Source organism: Chaetodon auriga, chromosome 4, assembly GCF_051107435.1.
Source record: "Chaetodon auriga isolate fChaAug3 chromosome 4, fChaAug3.hap1, whole genome shotgun sequence".
NCBI classification, from domain to species: Eukaryota; Metazoa; Chordata; class Actinopteri; order Chaetodontiformes; family Chaetodontidae; genus Chaetodon; species Chaetodon auriga.
Genome location: NC_135077.1, coordinates 23,636,855 through 23,660,625, shown reverse-complemented (window position 1 = coordinate 23,660,625; position 23,771 = coordinate 23,636,855). Strand labels below are relative to the sequence as shown.

At 40.8% G+C, this 23,771-nt stretch overlaps 1 protein-coding gene across 1 annotated transcript; it reads right to left on the bottom strand.

Moving 5' to 3' along the window:
• Positions 1-6,107: 6,107 nt before the first annotated feature.
• On the bottom strand, positions 6,108-22,684 carry LOC143320140 (high affinity choline transporter 1-like). Its single transcript, XM_076729592.1, has 9 exons — positions 22,366-22,684; positions 17,922-18,131; positions 17,623-17,736; positions 16,171-16,326; positions 12,496-12,644; positions 12,196-12,339; positions 11,079-11,232; positions 10,636-10,853; positions 6,108-9,351 (listed from the first exon to the last, which is right to left on the bottom strand). Exons 2-9 carry the CDS (start codon positions 18,103-18,105, stop codon positions 8,806-8,808), a joined length of 1,665 nt encoding a protein of 554 aa, XP_076585707.1. The 5' UTR covers positions 18,106-18,131; positions 22,366-22,684; the 3' UTR covers positions 6,108-8,805.
• Between the last annotated feature and the right edge of the window lie 1,087 nt (positions 22,685-23,771).

The following is a 23,771-nucleotide window of genomic DNA, read 5'->3' as shown; positions in this document are numbered from 1 at the left end:
ATACAATAAAGTGTATTTTAGTGTGCATGTATAGGCCTGTAGTTTAAAGAATCCTTCCAGATCCTTCCAGTTTTGCACGTTTTACCTTTTTTAGTTCTTAGCACTGATTATAGAGCCTGAAGTAACCCAGCAAAGTACTGGTAACACTGGTACTTGGAAATGACTGCAACAAAAGCCCAGTATCCAAGGAATTATGTTCAAATTGGACAGATATGTTTCTCTCCTCTCCAGGAAGAGGTCCTGACCCCCTGGCCTGAAGACTTAGATGTCAAGATATGAGAGTGGGTGACATTTCAGACCAGCTGCTGAGGACCAGTTAACAGGGATACAGGGACATCACTGGGACAAGATACCAGAGAAATGATTTTTTCAGATGAGAGGACCAGACGGTACCCTGGAGTAAAACCAGAAAACCAGAGGTGAGAAGAGTAGACTGGCCCTGACATTTTCTCGTAGCTCTCTGGTCCATTAGGACACTGTTGTCTGACCTTTGCTAAGGGAGAAATACACATAGCAGAGTAATAAGGTCACAGTGAGTGAGTCAGCATGAATAGACATTAGCTACATGAATCTGACTCAAAACAGTATAGTGCCCATGCTGAGGGACTAGCATGCTAATATCATATATATTTACATAAATAGCATAAATGTCTTGTCAGCTAAATTAGTTCACTAAATAGGATTTATTTAGCTAAATAACATTCAGTTAACTTGACACTGAGTATTTTAACATTCTGCATCATGCAGTGCTAATGCTTTATGCCTGTTGGATTCATAACATCAATATCTTACCCTCCAGCACTAGGACTCAATTCTCTGATGTGACAATATGTATATATATATATATTCCTGTCCAGTCTTGACCATCTTTTTTCTATCTTTTATCTTTATAAAGTAGAGTTTGAGAGTTAAAGTTTGATTCAAATCCTAAGCAGGGCTTGCCTTGAAAGCATTTTTGAACGTTATGTGACATTTGTTTTTCAGGGAAACTATCAGGAGATATACCAGCTAGCCAGGGAACTGCTATAATTAAGAGCAACAGCATCCTTTGTTTTGAAACATGAGCGTCTTCCTGCTAATTAGAGTTTGATTTCATTCACCTGCTATAGATAGAGTGTGAGGGATTTAACAGCATGATCCTTTTCATCCACAGCTTTAAGTATTTTTCTTTTAACAAGAGACCACTTTTAATATGTTTTATTTAAGATGTAAAGGGTAATTTTGTTCTCTTTTATCAAGTCAGAGCCACCTTCTAAAACAATATTAAAATAGAACATCCCACCAATCAACCAAAGAACTGCTGAGATTATTTTATACCTCACTTTAGGACTTCATCCTTTGCTGAGGAGCGCTGAAACAACCCTCAGTTCTCTTATTTTATTTGTCTGAAAACTGGACCACAGCCCTGTGGTCTTTTTTCCTTCAGAGTTTCACTGTGAACAATGTTGGAATGAGCAGATATCAGTGAGACTTTGACTTCACAAACCCTAGCTGAATAAGACTGACACATAGAGGACGAACCCAAACTGCATCCAACAGACTAAGTACCAGTATCAGCCTATCAGACAGTTTCATTAAACAGTTACTGTATGTAGGTGATGTATGGTAAAGCCACTACACATGGTTGGTTTTTGAAGCCCAAGCTCAAATGTCATCTTGGTTCCAAACTGTTGGACTGTTGGTGATGAAACGAAACTTGGTTATACGAGAGCATTTGCACTTATGCAATCTACATTAATAGCTCTGTTTGAGGTGTTTATGGACACCGGTCAAAGTGCTGCTCTTTGAGAGAAGGTAATACATGAGCTTATATGAGGTTCCTTCTGGGTTTGGGTTTGTTGTTATTTCACATGAGCAAGTTTTCTATCTCTTAATCCAAGTACATCTTTTCTCAACACATGTAATATACTAACACATTACTGTGGTTTATTCTTAGTGTAGACTATTTGCTGGATTTTAGAACCACTAGAGGTCACTACATCTGAATGGACCAACCTGTTCACTTTGGAAACTAGTCCTTCACAGGAACCATAAATTAGCCTGTATATCACAGAAACATATTAACTTATTGTTATTTTAAAGGAAAATAGCAGTAGCAATAAATGTTGTGATACATTAGATCTGCTTCAACATATCATATAGTTTCACAGGATAATCACATTAAATCTCTAAAAGTACCAGATTAACTGAACCCTTAAACCACAGCAAAGATAAGCAATTAACTGCTCATGTTACCAGAGCTGTGATGTTTTTGTAATGACAGAAGCTTATTTTAAGGCCCATTGAAACACAGCCTCAGGCCATGTCCTCTGTGTCACCATTCAGACTGAAAGCCACAAACAAACTTTCAAGGTTCATCTAAACATCAGGTCCCCACTGTCTGGCTGAATAGCCCCGTTCAGAAAAAAATAACCAGATCCACTGTTTTGCCATACACTTGTAAAGCTTTGTTGTGTCTGTCAACTGTGACTCTCTTTGGTAAAGTATTTTACTTTATGTACAGGAAGGAGCTAGGCTTCAACACTGAGACCATAATACAATCACTGTTTTACATTCACGTATTCATATGACAGTAAGCAGACACACCAGTGATAAATATATGCACTATTGACTGTATTGTGTACAATGGATTAAATTTAAAGCTGGAGTATGTAATGTAGTATATTTGAAGCATTTTTTTTAATCATATTTGTTGAAGTTCCCTTAACAGCTGGGCAGTCCAGTTAAAAGAGCTTTCGATAGCTCACGATTTAACTCCATCATTAGTGGCACTGATTAAACAAACATAAAACTATAAAATCCAAACAGGAGATTAAAGTGAATGCGTGTTCCAGTAGTTGAACAGGAGATGATTTATGGTAATTATGCAGTGATGATTATAGTGGTTTGACAATGACATACTCTATATTGTTGTGTTGGCTTGCAATCCAGCAGATTAGATCTGAAACGAAAGAGACTGTGAGGGTAATGTAGCCTATTGACTTTCATCCATAGGGAGCTAGTTCTATGACTGTTCACAAATTGGTACTGTAAAAAATGAGTATTTACAGGTTTGAAGGGATTTCACATATTCAAATATGATTATTTGCTCTCTTGAGATTAAGGTGAGAAGACTGATTTCACTCTCATGTCTGTATAGTAAATATGAAGCTACACTACAATTAGTAGCCAGTTAGCTTAACTTATCTTAGCATTAAGACTGGAAACTGGGGCAAATTGCTAGCCTGGCTGTGTCCAAAGGCAACTCCATCTGCCCAGCATCCCTCTACAGCTCACTAACATGTTATATCTTGCATGTTTATTCTGTACAAAACCCTTTGCACACTGCGAGGCTAGCTGTTTCCCATCAGGGCAGCAGGGACTCTACATATCTTGCGTTGCAGACTGAAAATCACTTGTTCAGACTGCACCATAGCTATACATAATAAAAATTTAAAAAGGCATATCTAACAGTTGATCATATTTGACGAAGTTTGATGTATTTGCATGATTCTTGCAATTTCTGAGTTGTATCCACATGACCGAATGCACTTATTTTAAAACACTGGATTAAAGCATCAACTAAATGAATGTAATGTAAGAAGAACATGTGATTAATGTAGTCTGTCAGAGTTTCTCAAACTTAGGCATAAGCATATTTCTTTTTTGTTCTTTAACACATTAACCTTGTATTCACTGTTAAATTTAAATTCCAATGTGCTGGACAACAGAGCTACAACAATGAAACATTATCACTGTTCTAATACTTTTCTGACTGTCCTGTACGTTCAGAGAAGTAAAAGCAAACTGCTGCAGAGCAATTATAGAAAACAGCTGTCTTCTTGAAAGTTCACCTTTTTTTTACTTAAACCAAAAAGAGCTCTTCACTAAGAATTGCAACAGACCTGACATTAATGTTGTTGCCTTCACAGTGAGGAATGTAACACTGGCCTCGCTTACTGCACACTGACTGCTCTGGTGGAGCACAGTTGCTATTTGTTTGCCACAGCAAAATTCAATTCTCAAAATAGAAATAAAATAATATTACTCTCCTGGGGTTTGCAGTGAAAACGCAGCTCCACCCTCTAATGTGCAGTTCACTCACCAGCTTGGCATACAAACATGAAAGAGGAGCTAGAGTCTAAGCTTGGTGCTAATGTCAGTTGAAACCCACTAAACTGAATGCTGATGGTATGTTGCATTTTTTACTGTGCCAGCTTTTAAATAAAAGTCTACAGAGTCCAGGTCTCAGGCACACCAGTGCCTTCAGTTAAATGTTAACATCAACATGCTAATATGATCGCAATGACAATGCTAAAATTCTGATTAGCAGGCATAATGTTGATCATGTTTACTATCTTACTGTAGTAATTCAGTTTAGAGTCAGCATGCTAAACTTGATTAAGTAGCACTAAGTACAGCTGAGGCTGAAGCATAATGTGAATTAGAGAGGGAATTGGCTTTGGAAGTGTTTGGTATTAAAGCAAAGTATTGGACAAAGTCAAATTTTAGCTTGATGATGAAGCTACATGAAAGGTTAGGCTATAACCAAATTTATTACAATTCATCCTGAGGGGAACATGAATTTTTGTGCTAAATTTCACAACAATCAAACCAAGAGTTGGTGAGATATTTCACTCAAACACATACATGTTAAACAGTTGGTGGTGCTAAAGGCAAAGTCATGTAATTGCCAAAGTCATTAGGATGCATCACCAGAGAACCATGAATGTATGTCCAAAATTTCAAGGAAATAAATTTAATAGTTGTTAAGGCATTTTAGTCTTTTTTTTTAGACAGACAGACGGCCATCCCTAGAACCACGTCTCTAACATGGCTAAAGAAACCCTTGGAAATCATAAAAAGAAAGCTGATATTCAGCAGCTTTGGGTGCGTAGGCGCACCTGATCTCCTGGTCATTACTGAAGGCTTCAGAATCATACATGTAATCATTCATTTTTTAGTCAGATATAACATCAACATGTTTCTGCAATATGTAGTTTTGTATTGCTAAAAAGAAGAAGAAATGTCTCTGGGGAATTATCTGAATCCCCTTTGCTGGATGGAGGAACGTGTCAGTGTATGATTGACAAGAGTGCCAGTGTTACATCATATGGAATGAGAAACAAAGTAAAGAAACTTGCAATGTAGCTGAGGATGTACCAGTTCATGTATTTGTGCTGAATCATCATGGTACGGGGGTCACAGTACGGTGCATGAAGCTCCATGAAGACTATGGCAAATGCAAATGAAAGAGCAAGACGATTTTGTCTTTGACACCTGCACTATTGTCTGTCCAAAGTAACTGAATGAAATGCAGTTTTATCAAACCAAATCTTTTTCCTCACATTGCTCAAAACCAAGAAGGTTAGGGTTACAGTAAGGGACTGGGGTGGACTCTGATTGGATGATGTCATTATCCTAGGAAAACAACTGTGTGTACCAAACTTGCACCGAGCCCTGACTCCTAAATCAGGGTATGAACTGAACTGCGACCTCAGTGCAGCATTACACCCCTATTTGTAGCTACATGTCACAACCAGACTCAAAAGACATTTGCGGATGCGTTTATAAACTGTTTAATGTGCTGCAGCTGAACAGCTAATTAGCTCTCTAGCCTGCCAACTGAAGTTAGCAGTGGACTTTTTCCTTTTTTTTGTTTGTTCAGTTACTTGTTCGACAAGCTAAGGTGCAGGACAAGACACGTGTTCAGTGACCATCCACTCTGCCTGTGAGAGAACCCTGATGTTACTGCTTTATGCAAGATTTGATTGGCTGTATTGAAGTAAGCTCTCTGTCTACATCGATGGATGCTAGAACAGTTTCAGTAGACAACAGTATTAACCAAAGAGCATTTTCATTAACAGGTTGGTTAGTTGTTTAAAGGACAGTGGTCTGGAGCAGAGTGCAAGGTAAGACGATTATCTGTTAAAGAACTGTAGGACCAGCATCCCACTACAGCCCAGTCCAGCCATTCTATTTTTACTGCCAGCATGCTTCCAGCTCTTTACCCAACATTCACTAGTAACACTCTCTAAATTCAGGAAAACATTTCTTGGAAGACTCACATGTGCTGCATGACCCACTGACACAGACAGCAAAGACACAGTCATTTGGTTTCAGCCTTTATTCTGACAGAACATCACCCCATGGGGATTTACATTAATCAATTACAAAGTAGGGCCTTGCCAAGTGGCAAGAGAAAACAGCCTTCACAAAAGTTCAGTGTACAAACAACTCAGCTTATGACAATCGACATGCATAATAATATAAAACCAAATACATATTAGGGGAAAATCCAACACAAAAACAACTGTCCTGGACTTTCGTATATGATGTTTGACTAACCCAACGTGGAAAATAAAACATCTTTCCTCAAAAAGTGATGAAAATGCAGAGATGACAATATGCTCCATTATTAAGGCGTTGCCATCTTTCATTATACCACTGGGAAGTTTTCTTCCATCAAATCATGTCTGGAGTGTCCGTTCTAAATGGCTATTACTGCCACTCATCGATATGAAACATGTTTTTCCTGTGAGGTGTCCAAAGCACACCTGCTAAGAATCACTGCTGACACAAATGAACTGTGATTTAAACAAGTGTGAAGGTGAAATTACATTTAATGTTCTGCAAAACTCAAGGTGAATTTCTTTGACTGAAATGTTTCTAACGTGAAAATACACATTTGCGTTTTTCTTCTAAAACTCGATGCATAGCGATCAACTTTGATACAAAATAAAAAGTGTAAATATACAAATCATGATTAGACTGTACAGTACAAGAGTATAATACAGGTAGAAATCACAATCACTATATAAAAAGATGGATGCATTGTGTCCTGCATGTGTCCAGTTTGTTCTGTGCAATCAGTCTTTGGAAAGTGTCTTTCATAGAATATGCTTTGGATAGAAGTCAGAATCATAGGTTGAAGTTTTGTATACTTAAAATCATCATTATCAGTCGGTGAGGTATTTGAGCAGATTGAGCATACACCCATGTTACGATGATGAGCAAACAGCCGCTGACAGCGGAGTGAAACCAGTTTCCAGTGATATTAAAGCTAACAGTATGGTAGAGGAAGGATTTCTGACTGTCTCTGATTAGCAGGAATCTCTTTGCACCACAAACTACTGTGCAGGCTCAGTACAACAGAACATACATTAAAAAACAATGATTATTTAACAGTGTCTTCTCTAATAAAATCTAATTATTAAAAGATAGTAAAATTTGTACTGTTGTGAAACTTTAACGTAAATTCTCAGAATCTTAGCTGCAAACATTTTCACCACCACAGAGGAAAAAATGATCCCACTGTAAACTACAGCTTTGCAGACAGTATTTAACCAAAAAAAAAGTCACTGACAAACTGAAAGGCACAACTCACACAAAGATGGACGGCGAAGGAAATGGAGGAGGAGGAGGAAACGAGGGGTATGTCTGCCGTTCTCTCTGTGCAGTTGTAGAAAACGGCTACATTCATTTATTTGTAACATGAAAATTGCACGTGGGGGGGGAATGGGCTTACACTAACTGATGCATGCTGGGAGATAAAGGTCTGCAGTGTCGTCTCTCCCTGCTGCTATTCACAACAGAACAGGTAATGGAAATGAATCATTAGGACAAAACTATTGTTTGTGTCACTTCTGTCCAACTGTTTGGTTGCAGTTTGTGATTTTCAACACTGCTTGCACAACAAAGCCACCAGCATTTCAGTGGATTCTTAAGCCATCCACAGCTGGGTGGCTGCAAACTTTGTCACAGTGTGGTAAAAGACAGTCGTCTTAAACTTTCTGAAGAGAAAACAGAACATCAGAGAACAGCACAGTCTGTCTGTTTAAAGTGAAATTACATTGTGTATAAGCACTGACAGCATGTGTAAGTAATAACTTAGAAGTAAAAAATTGATGATCTAATACTAACTCACAAGCTAAGAAGAATTACCGTTGCTGTATAGCTGAGTTTAAGGCAGCAGATTAACTAGAGAAAGGAAGAGATCAGATCTGAGTCAAACTGTTATATAATGAAATTCATAAATTCAAAAATGCAAACAGTGCAGAGCGTGCGCTCGTCTGGGAAGCATTTCTTTGTTCTACGTGTGACAGAGAGCCCTGTCGTGCTGCACATAGCTGCGAATCATTAACAGAGGTTCACACTGAGAGACAAGCAAGGTGCACACACAGTGCAGCATGGAGAGACACACCCGGCTCCAGCTGATGAATCATTATTCAGTACAGGATGAAGCAGGTGGCTTGTTGCATTCCTGTTTTCTGAGAGGCTACATGATGCCGTCTGATGCACTCTCACTCTCACAAAAGGCAGAATCCAATAAGTAATTACACATTGTGTTGATGTGAATTGTAAACTCATTTTATCATCTTTTGGATTAATTCTAATCTTTGTGAGTGTCTTTTTAACCATAAAGCTGAATTCAGGTCTCTCAAAGAGGAAGCTCAAGTCCTCAAAATGTAGTAAAAATACAAGTCTGTTCTTAATTAATTATTTAATTAGTAAGTTGGGTTTTTGCATACATGTAACTTAAAATACTGTTTTGTTTTTTGAAATGGAAATTAATTTTAATGGCTTGACGGTTGACCTTGCCTCTGAGTTCTTGTGTGGACTGCTTCTATTTCAGTGATGTATGTTGATGTATATATATATAATGCAGCACAATCTCTGGCATTTTATTCTGGGCTATGTATGTAAACATCTTTCATTATATTCTAGCCTTTGCCGTTGTTCCCCCTGTATGAACTCGTGCTTAGCAGATGAACGAACATGCCCGCCTCCAGCCAGTGCCCATCTTCTCTGTCTTCCTGAGCCTCTTCAGCAGCTGGTGGTGTCCAATAACTGTTTGGCCACGGAGCCGTCTTCGTTACCAGAGTTGGTCCTCCTGTCGCTGGCTGTGCCACTGGCTTGGGGTGTCTGCTTGCGTTTGATCTTGAACACATCCCACCTCTCAGACAGCAGACCTTTGTTGAAAATGATGGACATCAGCCAGGAGACGAGCAAAATGGATGCAAGTGAAATTACCATGATGGCAGTGCGGAAGGGGAAGAACTGGGTTAGCTTTCCCTCAGCGTCCAGCCGGCAGCCGGGGAACTTGATGGCAGGCGGGAGGCCAATGAGTGGCTCGCCGCTCAGGACCCTCATGATGATTCCTATCATGTAGCCCACGATGGCTCCGTAGCCATTTGACACCTTGAAGAAGAGGATGCAGACCAGCTGAGGGAACATGATGGTGTAGGACATGTCCACACCCACAAGCCAGAAGACCAGGACGCTGCTGTCCAAGAAGGTAAGAGCAGTGCCAGCCAGACCCACCACCACCACTGAAATGCGGATCACCCACTGCATCTCACGGTCTGATGCCTGAAGGAGTGGAGAGAGTGACAGCAAGAAGACAAAGAGAGCTAAGCTTCACTTTCCACATTTTTATGCAATGTAAAGATCTAATGATCATCTGGTCCTCTTACAAAGATAAAGTACCAGCACTGTAAGTAGGAGCCAAGCACAAAATTCTGGACCCTGTACGCAGCCATTCTCTATGGGCTTATGGGCTGTTCCCATTCTCACATGCACAAATATTAATTCTAGCATCCTCCGCATATGAGGGCCCTGTATATTCAGTCCTCTCCAGACAATCCAATGCCCCTGACTAGAAGAGTCCAACAGTGAACAGGATCACTATGTGGAACATTCCTTGGTGGTGAAATAATGAAGTAGATCATTGTTAAAAGAGAGCAAACATCATAAACAAGACTCAATGTGGAACAGTAGGCATATTGTACAGTATGTACAGTATTGTATAGTCAATAGCTACTTTGTTGCTGCCTTCAGTTTATATTATGAGAGTACAGTCTCTGGGCTGTCAATGTTGCATGGCTACCCACACAAGACATTTTGTGATGCTGTCCACTGTAGGCATTTTGTTGTCAGTAGAGTGTTATTGTAAATTAAGGCAGATTCAAGATTCTTAAAGGGAGATAACATGCATGCAAATTAACATGGAACTGTGAGAGAAAGATTAAATAGGAAGCGGTCAAAACTAAAGCAGCAGAGGCCATGATAGTGTGACTCTGACAAGAATCAAACACTTAATAAGATCTCCATCATCATCAGTTCTCCAGAAAAGCAACAGTTTCATCACATTTGTGCCACAGACTGAGAAACTACCCTGTCTTGACTAGTTCACCTGACTGAGTCACAACACCCTGATGACATCATCTGGGTTCTCTCAGGAGAATTATACAGCTGTTTTCACATTTAACTTCACCTGATAGAGTCTATTTGCTGAGTTTTGTCATTGAACATAAGGCTTAATGGAGGACTATACTGCCCTGCAAAGCCAATACACAGAACACACAGGTTTGGTCAAAGACCAGCAGCTGACGTGTTATCTGTTAAACTAGCCTAGTTTAGCAGAGGAGCAGGAACTGCCTTCTGTGCAGCCTCTGAATCTAGTGGAATTCACATGATTTGATGTGGTTAAGCTTCCCTTTAATCATATACATATTCAAACGTACTTATATTAGAGTGCAGTATCACATTCTTTAGGTCTGTGACAATGATTGTTGTTTCTGTACTTATTGCTCTCTGCAATTGTAATTGTTTATGGACATAAACACTGCCGATATATGTCTCAAAACCTCTCACCTGCTTCCTGATAATGTTCTTGTAGATATTGGAGGAAAACAATGAGGCAGAGGACAGCAGAGCTGAGTCCATGGAGGACATGACAGCAGCCGCTACAGCTCCAATGCCCAAGACAGAGATGTAAGGGGGTGTGAGGAATTGCAGGGCAATAGGAAGGATGGAGCCTGCCTGGTCGCGCTCATATGGGGTGGGCAGTCCATAGCTGGTTGAGTTCCAGTCTGGAAGGAAGGACAGAAGAATATTTGGATCAAGAGGAATGTTTGAAAACTGCAGGGAGGAATAAAAGAATCAGGAAACAGGGTTCAATCTGACAAACAGAGCTTTATTCAGTGAAGTGAAAACATGTTTTGATTGTTTCAGAAAGCAGAAGCAAGCCAATGCAGACATACGCTAAGGAAAGCTAACTTGTGAAATCTCCAGAGTTGTAAGTTAAGAATGTGTACCCGTAGATGCAGCCACAGCCCCCACCAGCACGGAGGGGATACCCAGCACCAGGCAGAAGGCTGAAGAGGCGAAGCAGGTCACTTGAGCCTGGGTGTAAGATGAGGCGGACAGGATTCTTTGGTAGAATGCCTGGTAGGCCAAACCGCCCAGAGCCTGGCATGAACACACAGTTCAGGCATGATGACAGGAATCGGTTTGTACAGCAACACAACTCATGACTTTGTTGTTGTTATGCTTGGCTGTTTGCTCATCTAATCGAATAAGCCCATTTCATTTCACTGATGTGATGGCATGAATTATGTAGTATACTATGATGTAACAGTACGTGTATTCGTCCCGGACTGTTCGGAACAGGCCGTTCAGGACGCCACTTCCTAATACGTCCAGTGTTCCAAACAATTACTGTTAATATGTTCTATTTCTGTCGCATGTACGGAACAGAAATTCTAGAGCGCTAATTTTACCTGGAAAGTTTTGGCAGCGCACAAGTTGTTGTCTATCAACTGTAGCATAGCTGACATAGCCAGGTCAAAGTCATGCAGTGTTTCTGCTTCACTGTATGGGAGCATTATAGTTTCCTCATCAATTACAGTGAAAATGGACAAAGATGGTGCCAGTGACCACAGGAGTGCTAATTTTAATGATAATTGCTGCAGATATGCGACCATGCTTTGGTTGTAGAGAATACAGGATTTAAGCATATGGTCAAAGTGCTTGAACCCTGCTAGTTGTGCTGCCCTGCATAAACAAGTGAAAACTTCAGGAATTATCAACAGGTCAGAGTCTTATGATGCAGCATTACCTACTTTTGTGTCATTTATTTTTGTTATTTATTTTTTCTTGTTGACTATATGTCAGTATTTGAGTTCCTTAAGTGTTACAGGAAAGATTATGGACAATGAGCCACTGCTGAATGTTTACATTTTTATTTTCTACACCTTTTTGTTTTCCATGCTGTACTGAATACATATCAAACTGTGACCCCAAAGCAGAGGTACATACCAAACCGTGAATTTTGTGTACCGTTACACCCATAGTAAATACTACATAAGCTGTGTATTAGGACATCTGGTTCTGTCTGTGCGTGTATAAAATGACCTTTCCCACTCCACTCACCAGCAGCATGAAGTCATCAAACCACTTGCCAGCCTGATCAAGCTCCACCGTGCCGACCCAGGGGGCCTGGAAGGTCTGGTTGTAGGCCGTCAGTGAGATGTCCACAGAGTGAGGGTTGGTCAACAGGAAAGGAACACACACCCACTGTTTACACAAACACAAGGACACAGCTAATCTGATTATGGGCCCAGTGGGGGATGTTTTCGGTCGGTCACTGCAAGTTTGGAATCTGAAACTAGAGTTGCAGGTAGAGAGTACTAAAGGCTTCACTGTGTGAAGCGTTCAATAGATGCTACGCACCAGACTGACAAAGATGAGGATGAGCTGGATGACATCTGTGTAGGCCACAGAGTAGAGCCCCCCCAGCAGTGTGTAGATTATGGCCACCACTGAGGAGATGATGATGGAGTAGACGTATGAAAGGTCCAGGATCACACTCATAGTTCCACCTGGAAGAACACAGCAGAGCGATGAGCATCAGAGGACTGACAGAGACGAAGAGTCCAATGTCAGCAAGTCGTCTAATGTACAGGTGTTTGTTGCTACAGACACATGCAGCTGCTTACTGTTTGTTTCATTAGGTTCTCAGTCTCTCTTTTGCTTTTAAATCTTCCCTCTCTCACACAGACACACACATAGACATGCATCCACTTTTATGTTCTAATACTAAAGATGTACTACGAAGCCAGTGACATCGTCTTGTTATACTGTTCATATCACTTGGACAAACAGTTTACACTTTTACCAACAGGCAAAAACATGACAATTCTAGTCATTTAAGTCAAAAATAATGTTATCATTATGCATGGGTGGCTTTGGTTTAAAGCTTTAAAAAAGCATCCAAGAGCTTAGATAGAGCAACAAGCCAACATAAAAGTGATAATAATAAAATAATCACAGAACTGTACAGAAACACGTAACAGAAGCAGCCTATTGATTGTGACACCGAAATGTTCCCTTTTCACCCTCTTGGGTAAATTATCACCCATTTAATACTGATTATTCTTAATCAAGAAGGTAAAGAGAAGTGTCTTCAAGTAGTGAAACAAAAGTGTAAAAATGAGAAAACTACATTTATAAGTAAATGTAAACAAGTGAAAAAAGAAAAAGACATCTTGTTACTCAAACAAGGCAAGCAAAACGTCACTACCTTCACCGTCTCTTCTGCCACATTGCCAGGGTCCCCCCAGCCGCAGCCTGCAGCCACACCACAACAATGCCCTTAAACAGAGAAGTGTCAGATCGGCACCTTCGATCGCCACTCACCACCCTTTGCACCATCTTGACGATGCATACTTCACCATTTCAGAGTTTCCACCCCATTGTTTGACATTTAAAATCTGATCTGTTAACCCGGAACCTTATTTTTTCCAGCTGTTTTGTCAATGGTCTAAAATGGTTTGCTTTTGTATCTGTTCTCTACAGACACGCTAACCCGTCACTTATGAAAACAACATAGCAGTTACTACAGTTGTTAACCGTCTGTTCACACTTGGCACAAAAATGCATCCTGTTAGATAAGCTCTCCGTGCAGGTGGGAATACATTTAGAGGCGGTCAGTGGTGCAAATTTATACATGACCACAACAAATCTGAGAACATCAAACCAAAGATATCTTCTCACTCTTTCCATTAAAAGTCTTATTCATTTTGAACTTTTTTCCCATTTTATCAGTATAGCTTTTTTTTTTTTTTTTTTTTAGTTTTGTAGTTTTAACCAAAATGTTACCAGGGACGCAAACTCTGACCACAGATGATCAGTGGAGATGCATCCTGATGCCATGTGTGAACTGAAATCCATCTCAACTACATCTCGACCTGATCTGGATATATCTGGACGCACATCCAGATCAAACAGGGCCTTGGTGTTGTTGTTTGTCCTGTAACTTATCCTACAGTGGGACATCGCTGTATTGTAAATAATTCCTGCTCGGTCTGTTTTCCAGACATTCTGTGTTCTGTGCTGAGCTGTGCCGTTCCCCTCTGTGCTAAATTTAGAGAAGGGAAACGTGGAATGAGATTCAGAGGCCTCTGGGACTTACTGGGCAGCACCAGGGATGGACAGAGGGAAAGCGCTGCCTAAACACCCCTGTGTTACTTTTAGATACTCGTCTCACTTTCAAAACTCATGCATGTGTGAGCGTGCGCGCACACACGCACACACACACACACACACACACACACACACACACACACACACACACACACACACACACACACACACACACACTCTCTTTGCAACCTTTCTGTCCTTTTCCCGATATCTTCCCGGCAGAGATTTGACCATGACTGTGCACTGTTGATATTATATAGCTTAACTGACAGCACATGGAAAATGTTTTTTTTTTAAATGTTAAATCCTTTCTGGCACTGGACCACCACACACACACTCGCTCAAGCAGACCATGAAGCTCAGTTTATAGTTTACACAACACATGCACACAGATAAATCTCCCAGCAACAACACCCCTGTAGCTCAAATTATCAGTGTAATACGCTCTACAGTGTCAAGTGCTTATGTGTGTGTACGTGTGCTGCTGAGAGCACATCAGGGATGTATTCTTAACTGTTCCAGAAACAACAGCAGGAGGTTTTAGTAAGGAGTGAGGGGTCTTGATGCTATATTTGTTTAATGGGTTTGGACAGAAGCGTCCCAGGAGCATTCCTCCCTCCCTACCAGTCCTTTTGTGGAGCATCAGCACAGCATGCACTGCTACCTTGGTGGCTCAAACACTGTCATGGATTTCACTGTTTCGTTGTCTTTTTAAACATCTTTTTACACACAGAAATGAAATTATATTAATCATAATACAGCATTTAACATTTACCCTCTGTCAACCAGTCAGTGCCTTGGCACAAACAATGGAAAATCTGCTTTGAATAATTGATCACCTTTCACAATCAACAGGCTGCTCGATGTTTAACCCCCTTTTTCAAATAACACTGGAAAAGAAGACAGCGTTAAAAAATACACACAGGAAAACATTATGTACACACACACGCACGCACGCACGCACACATACACATACTTCCTTTCACTTTCACACTGCAGAGCACATGCACCCTCACATCCACTATCAAAGGGCATAAACGAACACGCATGCGTGCGCACACACACGTACACAACACACACGCAAATGATCACTTACAGATTTGAGAAACAATGAAATTAATAGTGGCAAATGTAGTAACATCCATAGAAATAACAGTACCAACACATCATCAGCTCTAATTATATCACAAGGAGCTACTTTACTCTTCAAATAGGTCAGTTAATGACGTGCTCCTTGGTTACTGATCAGTTACTACTGTAGGTACTAGTTAGCCGAACATGCTAACGATTGCACTGATGTTATCGAGCACACTGTTCCATCCAGTTCTTACACTTTTGCTCTTGTGTTTTTTGGAAAGGCAATAAAAAAGTCGCTATATTATAGTGTATCTCTTACTGCACCCCACAGACACTGCTGAAACATTTGGAAAAACAAAGCTTGACAGACCAGCCGTGCCTAATTTACCAAACTATACTTGAACAACTGCTGTTCAAAAGAGGGGGGTAGAAAACGTATATAGCTCATATATACTTCTTGTTATGCAACTGTTTTTCTACTGAACTACAGCAGCTAAATATAATGTGTGGTCAAAATAACAGGAACACCTGATGAGAAAATGTAATCCAATACAATGGCTCAGTCATAAAAGGTTTGTGGAAATGGTTTTGACTGTAGTTCGTGGTGGTGATTTCATAATGTTGTCATGTTGTCATGTGTTTCTTTTATTTCTTTTCACCTGCCTTCTTGTCGTAGTCTGCAGTTCCAACATGACTGACTTGGTGCAAACACCCCCCCCAGCTGTTTTTCTACTCTAGTGTTTGTGCACATTATGTACCCAGATCTGTGGGTGCCCGCATGATTCCACAAGTATGTGTGTGCACACATTGTAGTGCCAGGCAGTTTTACAATGTGAAGTAACTTACCCAGGCTGACAAGTGTGCGTGCCACCCACAGGACATCAGCAACCAGTGCAGGTAAGATCAGCGCGCTACTCATAACGTTCCCATACTTCTGTTGGAAGGGGTCCATCATCGTCACATACTTGTTCTCTCTCATAGGCTTGGCAAAGAAAAAGCCACCTGGAGCAGGAGGGAAGGAATTAGCATAAAATCAGAATCTGGAAACGATGGAGCCATCAGTTTTAAAACAGGGCTATATTTCTATCATTGAAAAACAAAAATGAGAGAGAGAAAGGAAGATGAGGAAGAGGGTGAACGGGAAAGAACAAGTGCGTGTGAACAATAAGATAAGGTGAGTGTTCCCTCCAGATAACACAATAAACACCTTCGGCTGGACTCGTGTGCACTTGGTGAACAATAGACAAGAGCAGAACAGGGAATGTTATACTTCCTGATCAGGGACTTCGGTGTTTCCAGTTCCCACTACTCTCACACCATGCAGGCCATTGTGACACTGGGACCTGAGTGCTGATTATTTCACCTGTTGCAAATGTCTACAGACAAACTACGCGTTTGCTAGTTCAATGAATTCAGGACTGGTCAATCTAAGTCTCTGGGTGACTCTTCCTATTGCACCTGTTGCTTCATGTTACAATCCTGAACTCATTTCTCATGGTCCTATTTTTAACGTGAGCAACACTTTTATTGGTGCGTTGAGTCAGATGGGAGTTTGGGAGCTGCATTACTGGTCAACAACGAGCTTGAGACCGAAGTCTGTGAAGCTCATTTTAATATCATATTTAATAAACTGTGTGTAGAAACTTTTTCCTGAATTAGTCAGTGCACTCAAATTATGATGCAATTATTAATCCTATAGATGCTTGATGCTGATATACTGATAAGGCAAATTACATTGTTGCTAGCGAGTACCCGAGTGTCATTGTCTCATATGGCTTTCATTACCTACTGAATGTAAAATGGATGATGCATTGAATGTTAAACGTGACAATGACAGTCTTCCCTCCTCTAAACCTGAGTCCTCACCTCACAAAATTCTAAGATTTTACAAAATAAAGGACCAAAGTCTGTATCTAATTGAGGCTTACAGTGTGAATGCTAGCAGCCTCTGTGGCAAGTTACCTTCTGCCAACAGCTAATTTTACTGGTTATTTGCTGGTGTTCATTTCAGACCCTGCATACAGCACCATTACACCTTGTGTGCAACACTAACTGTGTTAGGCTGCACAAAGGTCATGTCTATTTCCTAATTTTTGTCTATGTACATATTTCACCCTCCCTGTGTGGATAACATGCACTATTTACTCAATTTCATCACCACAGTTGTATCCAACTACATTTGCTCAAATTGCAATTAGTTGACATCGTCCATCTTAAAAAAAAGTTGAAGACAGTAGAGGCGGGGGTGAGGCTGTATAGTTTATGGCCTAATGCTTGGGGGCCCGTGGGGCTACTCACCCAAGAAGAAGGTCAGGACGTAAGGCACAGGCATGAGAGCCCACACTGCGCCAAGTGTTGGGTTGTATGTTGCCTCAGCTATACCGAGGATGAAGCCTCCACCCACCCATGTAGCTGCAGAGAAACAAACGCACATATTAAAGACACATAACAGAGACATGAGGCAGCTAGAAGCTATAGTCCGTGCATTCCACTGATGTCTTCATGCAGACCAAAGAACATCAGTTATCACCTGAAACACAAATGATCATTTTTAATATTTAATGCCATAAACACATGAGAAAGACTGACTGCTTTACCAGTAAGAGTGAAGATGCCAACTAGCAGACTGATTTTGCGTCCTGCCAGTAGTGTTATCTCTATGCCATCTCCTGTCCACTTCTTCTCCTCCCTCTTGGAGCGCATAGACGCCCAGATGCCCGTGCCCAAGATCAGCAGGTAGAACGCTGCCATCACCACCAGACCTGGCACATTGAGAGCCATCCTGAACTACTCCTGTGTGCGTTTTCCTGTTGAGAGACATAATAAAGAAACATGAAGTTTTAAGTTGTTAACTGATACAAAAAGAAATGTGCACATGCTTTTTGCAATGGTCTTTGAATGACACTGATCAAAATGCATAATACAAAATCACATGATGATACATATTCTGGTTTACTTTTTGTATAAAATGTATTTGCAGGACTGCAAGACAAGGGTGGTGCAGGAGGCAAGTTTACACAAACTGCAATTTGACACAGAAGTGTCATCTCAGGTGATTCTGACAAACAAAAAGGTAGACTCATCATGCGCAGAAAGCTGTTAAGCACAAATGATAAATCATAATGAATAGAAAAGAGTAGCATGTATTCAAATCAGTGAACAGAGGAGGGGATGGAAAAAAGATGTCTGTATGTCTTCTTAAAGGAAGAAAAGTGGATAAAGAAAGAGCTGCAGAGGAAAAAAGAAAGGAGGAGTAGCAGCATCTCAGATGATCTGGGTCTGCTTGCTTAGCAGATGGGGAGATGGAGTGGGGAGAAGAGCTGAGGTGGAGGAGGGAGAAAAAAGAAGGCAAGTGTGTGAGTGATGGGAGGATGAAGAGTCAGAGAGTCAAAGGGGGTCTCACCATAATACTTGGCAGCACTGACAAAGATAGTGGACAGTTGTTGTCCGCCGTCATCAGTGGTTGGGCGGCCGAGTTTTGACCCCATACATTGGGAAGTGAACACAACTCAGAGGCACGTTAGTGCGTACACACATGTGTGTCCGTGTGTGTGTGGTTACTGTAACTGTGCATTGGAACAGATGTTTTTCTAAAGGATTAAAAGATGATTTTTGTGTCTATAAATAAAGCATAAATGCATAAACTGCTGGTTTGCACACACACCGCACATTAACATGGCTGATGTTGTATCAACTGTGTTCATGCAGTCCTGGTAAAGTGAAGGACTTGAGACAAGTTTTCAGTCCAAAATATCAGAGTACGGCAGTTTCTTAGAAAGGTTTTTTTCTTTATTATAGACAGAAGCTCATTTATCATAAACAAGCCATCATTGTCAGCAAGACATGGATTGAAAAACACCTTAAACTAAAGCTTTAGCTCGAACCAGAGACAAAATGTATGTATATCCACTTGGATGGAGGAAAAAGGGAAATAAGAGTAGGAAGCAAATGTAAATGTGTTTATGTGAGGCCATGGAAGGAATGGGTGAGGGGCTGAGGAGGGCGGCTCTGCGCCAAAGTCAACAAAAACCTGAAAAACTCACTAATGTGACCTATATGTTGTTCTGTACATGTGTGGGCTCAATGTTACAGCCTTTACATACCAGACAATGCAGAGTTCAAACTGCACCTTTATGTTAGATTACAGCACATCGCCGTATAGGTTCAAAGAAAACCAAGAAATACACTCTGTAAAACATGATACCTAAAGGTACTGTGGTGGAGGAAGAACACTGGGAAAAATTCAATGGAAAAATTGTTTTCAATTTGAGAAATGATACATTTTCTCCATATTTCAGAGCTACTGCATGATTGTTTTATTCCACTACAATGATCTGACAGCTGTAGATACAGGCTCCTTTGCAGGAGAAGATTCTACATCCAATGAACACATCAAATATTATGAATAATTAAGGTTAACCTGAACCCCAAAACCCTTTTTCTACAGCAGTATTAAAGCTGTGTGAATTTGATTCTTACTCAGACTGGAAGTACTAGCAACCCTTTCAAATGCAAAGTCTGTTACTCCATCAATGCTTCGTTGAATAACTGCAGAGTGTGAACATCCAACAAGCAACATTAAAGATTAATACATTACCATGGTTCATGTAAAAGAATACACAATACAGGGAGTCAGAAGTTACAAGTCAAACATGCACAGCACAGAGAAGAAAAAAGAAATCCCATTCATCCCATTCGTTCATTCATGCAAAGCCCTCAGAATGAAAATATAGCAAAATGCTCGTAAGATGAGAGAATTTATATATGCTTTTAGTCTAGTGGCTTAGGTGCTGTCGGGCTGTAAAAAAAGATGGCAGAAGAATTCAATAGTCACATCTAACTGATGATGACTGCAAACAACAATGGTCAGCTAAACAGTCATTTATCAATTAGATTTTACTGATTCTGCATCTGATTTTTGACATACTAGAGTAAGAAATTAAACCCAATCAAACCCATATTTTTCTGTTTTCGTTGATTCTAGACCTACCGGAGGTGCATCTAGTGATGTTAGTTGGACACCCTACAGTCAGTTCAGTTCCTACTGAAGGTTTGGACTGACAATTGTTTGTCAACTGTTCCTCATTCAATCAAAAATGTGGAGCAATTTTCAAAGTCATCGAAATCACCTTGTAAAAAAAACTAATGCTTTAGTTTAACTTTTTGAACTCTTTTGATGCATGGAGCAGTCTCAACTAAAGCAACTTATTTGACTGTCAAATGTGTTAAGACACCGGAGTTTAAAGGACCATTCAAATGCGCATGTAAAAAAAGAGTCATCCCATGGTAGATAGATAGACAAATAGATAGATAGATAGATAGATAGATAGATAGATAGATAGATAGATAGATAGATACTTTATTCATCCCCAAGGGAAACTCACAACAGTGATTGAATAAATCTAATGCTGACAGTAGATATACTGCAAGTTCGACATGGCCGAGCAATAATTGAGGGCTTTTTGCCAGGGGCTGAGTGTAACCATTGGCTATGTTCAGCTGAGAGAAGGCAGGCACAGTATCTTTGGACATGAGTGCTCTCTCTGTCTAAATATCCCATGTGGTATTCTCTTTCATACAGGTGCAGAAGTGTGTGTGTGACTTGGCACGGGTGCAGCTTCAACACTCTTTCTACGAATACCCCCACCCCTCCTCATCTCCCTGCCTCTCAGTACTTTTCCATTCAGACCGACTCCTCTCCATCTCCACCCCCTGCAAACTGGTGATGTGGAGAGTGCTTGAAGACGTTATCATCTGCTATTAGCGGATAGCACTGAAATGAACGTAACTTGCAACTTTCTCTTCAAATCTCCTCGTCTGTGCACAGGCACATTTACACAAGCTTTTAGACTTCAAGTAGATGGAGAGTGCCACTGAAATGTGACCTCGCTATGCTCCAGACACAAGTGTGTTATCTTTCACACAGACAGTGAAGGGACCAACAGAGAGATCATGAAAAAGACTGGCTGCTGCCTTTCTTTTCCCTTGTTAAAGCACCTGTTTTCAGTCTTAATGGGGACAATTTGAAATTTGTGCCCCACAACATGTTAGAGTAGTTCTCGGTAACAGATATAGATCTGACAAGCAGAACAAGAACTGAGACAACAGCAAACACGAAATACTGTAGCAGTTAGTGTAAACATTGCATTAATGCTACTTCGTGGGATTTTAAAGGCAGTGAACTAATAAGAACATCAAGTATTTTCTGACATTCTGGCAGCAAAAATTGACTTTAAGATTCAAGGTTTCTGGTGGATTAGACACACAGAAGAACACCTTAAAACAAAGGTGGATTTGGATCACGGACCATAAAGTGCATCACACGCTTTCATTAAAGGTTGGGTGGGAAACAAAAGGATCTGCCAAAAGTACACGATAGGGACATCAAAGACAAATCACTTTGAAGACAGATTAAAGATAATCTCTTAATATTAGAAGGAGCTGCTTACGCTGTTAGTTCACTCAAGGTGCTGTGATGAGGAGGTGTCGGGTGAGGCTGGATGGGTGATTAAGAGTAATGGGAATGATTTGAATGATGAAGTGCTGAAAGGAGCAAATATGGAGTGACAGTGACCGAAAAAGTCAGACCAAAAAACTAAAACATTATTATCGCTGAGAACTAGCAAATTGCAAAAAAAATCTGCTTCTACAGTTCTTCTACATAAGATAAGAAAAGATAAGACTTTATTTGTCCCACACCAGGGAAATTAAGTCACTACAGCCAGCAAATATTACAAAAAGCAAAAACATCATCTGTGATATACAAATTCAGGTATATATAAATATATCACAGAAGAACCCTCAAGGATGGTGACTTTGATTAAGAGCCCACTTGGCTCTGCAGCAGCGTCCCTCAGTGCTATTTCTAGGACAGGCATGCACTCTCACTTGGTATCCCAATGACCATCTTAAATAGCTTTCTCAATGAAAAACGCACACATACTGTACAAGCAAACATACATAAAAAGATGTACATTAAGTAAATAACAAGACAACAGCAAAGGAGACTGAAGTGAGCACATTCAGTGGTTGAATACATACCTAGGGTTAACAGTACGTGTCAGTTCTTAGTGATGTTGTGAAGAGGGAACAGAGGCTATTCTCACAGGAGGAGAACAGGCCAGGTGATAAATTCAGTCCAGGAGGAGAGACTCATGCGACACTCATCCACAGTGTTGGGGAGTGAAAGAGACTGCCAAGAGAAGGAGGGCAATACAACGGAACAACAGTTGGTCTTCAATCTCTTAAATTTAAGGCCTGAAAGTCTATTTCAAATCTGTTTTTTAAGGCTTTTCTGGCAAAGTGCTCTGCAGTGAAGAGGGAGAGAAGTTGATTCAAAGCTCATGAAGCTGGTTCATTGAGGAAGGATGGAACTCTCTAGAATCAGCACTCACTTGTCCCCTGGTTTTAAACCTCATCGGGTGGGAGGGGTCACACGGGATACAAAGGAGAGGGAGGCCACCACTACTGCCGCCTGCTGGGTGACTGCATTAGTGGTTGTGTCCTCAGCCAATTAGCTGTCTTCAGAATGTGGGGCAGGTCCAGTCCCTGTTTAGCTTTGGTCCACATGAGGCTGACTTTGACTGGAGGGTGGCACTGGCACCTCCAGCTGTTCATGATCAGCTCACTACATTCACTGTCCAACTCTGCCTGTCTTTTACTCAAGCATCATTCTTTCCTCTTTTTTCCTGTCCTTGAAGGGATACTATGCAGGAATAGTTGGTTACTCTTTGTAAAAAAAAAGTTTTTGGCTCTGTGTCCACCATTTTTGGAGTTTCCTCTTGGATGTGTGCCGCTTATAGTCTAGCAGCTGGTTGCTACCTTATTATAAAGTCCTGATCTCACCTGCGTGCTGTTATTGGCTGAGAGCTACACACCCACTGCAGCCCAGAAACATCCCAACCACACTAAAATAAGAAGATGCAGGCAGAGGTCAGGGTCTCTGCAGATAGCACATTTCTGGTGGGTCATAAGTGATGATTGAGTGGTATTACTTTTGTATCAGTCTAGACAGTTTTTTGGGGGGAGATCCTGCATCTTTAATTTCCCTAACCACTGTCAAATTGTGTCCTTTTTTCCTGCTTCTCTAATCAAAGCTCTTTCTTTTTGTAGTTTCACCTATTATAACCTAAGAAATGACTCACTGCACCTCTCTATCTCTCACCTACCTGCTGTGTTTCACAGCGACTGTACAACCAGCACAACAGATACCACCAGGATCCTCTCACGCATACATGGAGAAAAATATCTCCTTCTCAAGGCTGTTTTTGCTTCAGTTTTGTTAGTGTGTGCTCATGTGTGAGTGTGGGTGTGCACAACTGCCCCCTCGCCCAGGACTACCACAGAGCTTTCCTTGTTCTATCCATATGGTTTTTTTCTGTATCAAGCATTTAGCAGCTAACTTGGGAAGTGCCAGACAGAAAGTATGGGGTAGCAAAATTGCAGTG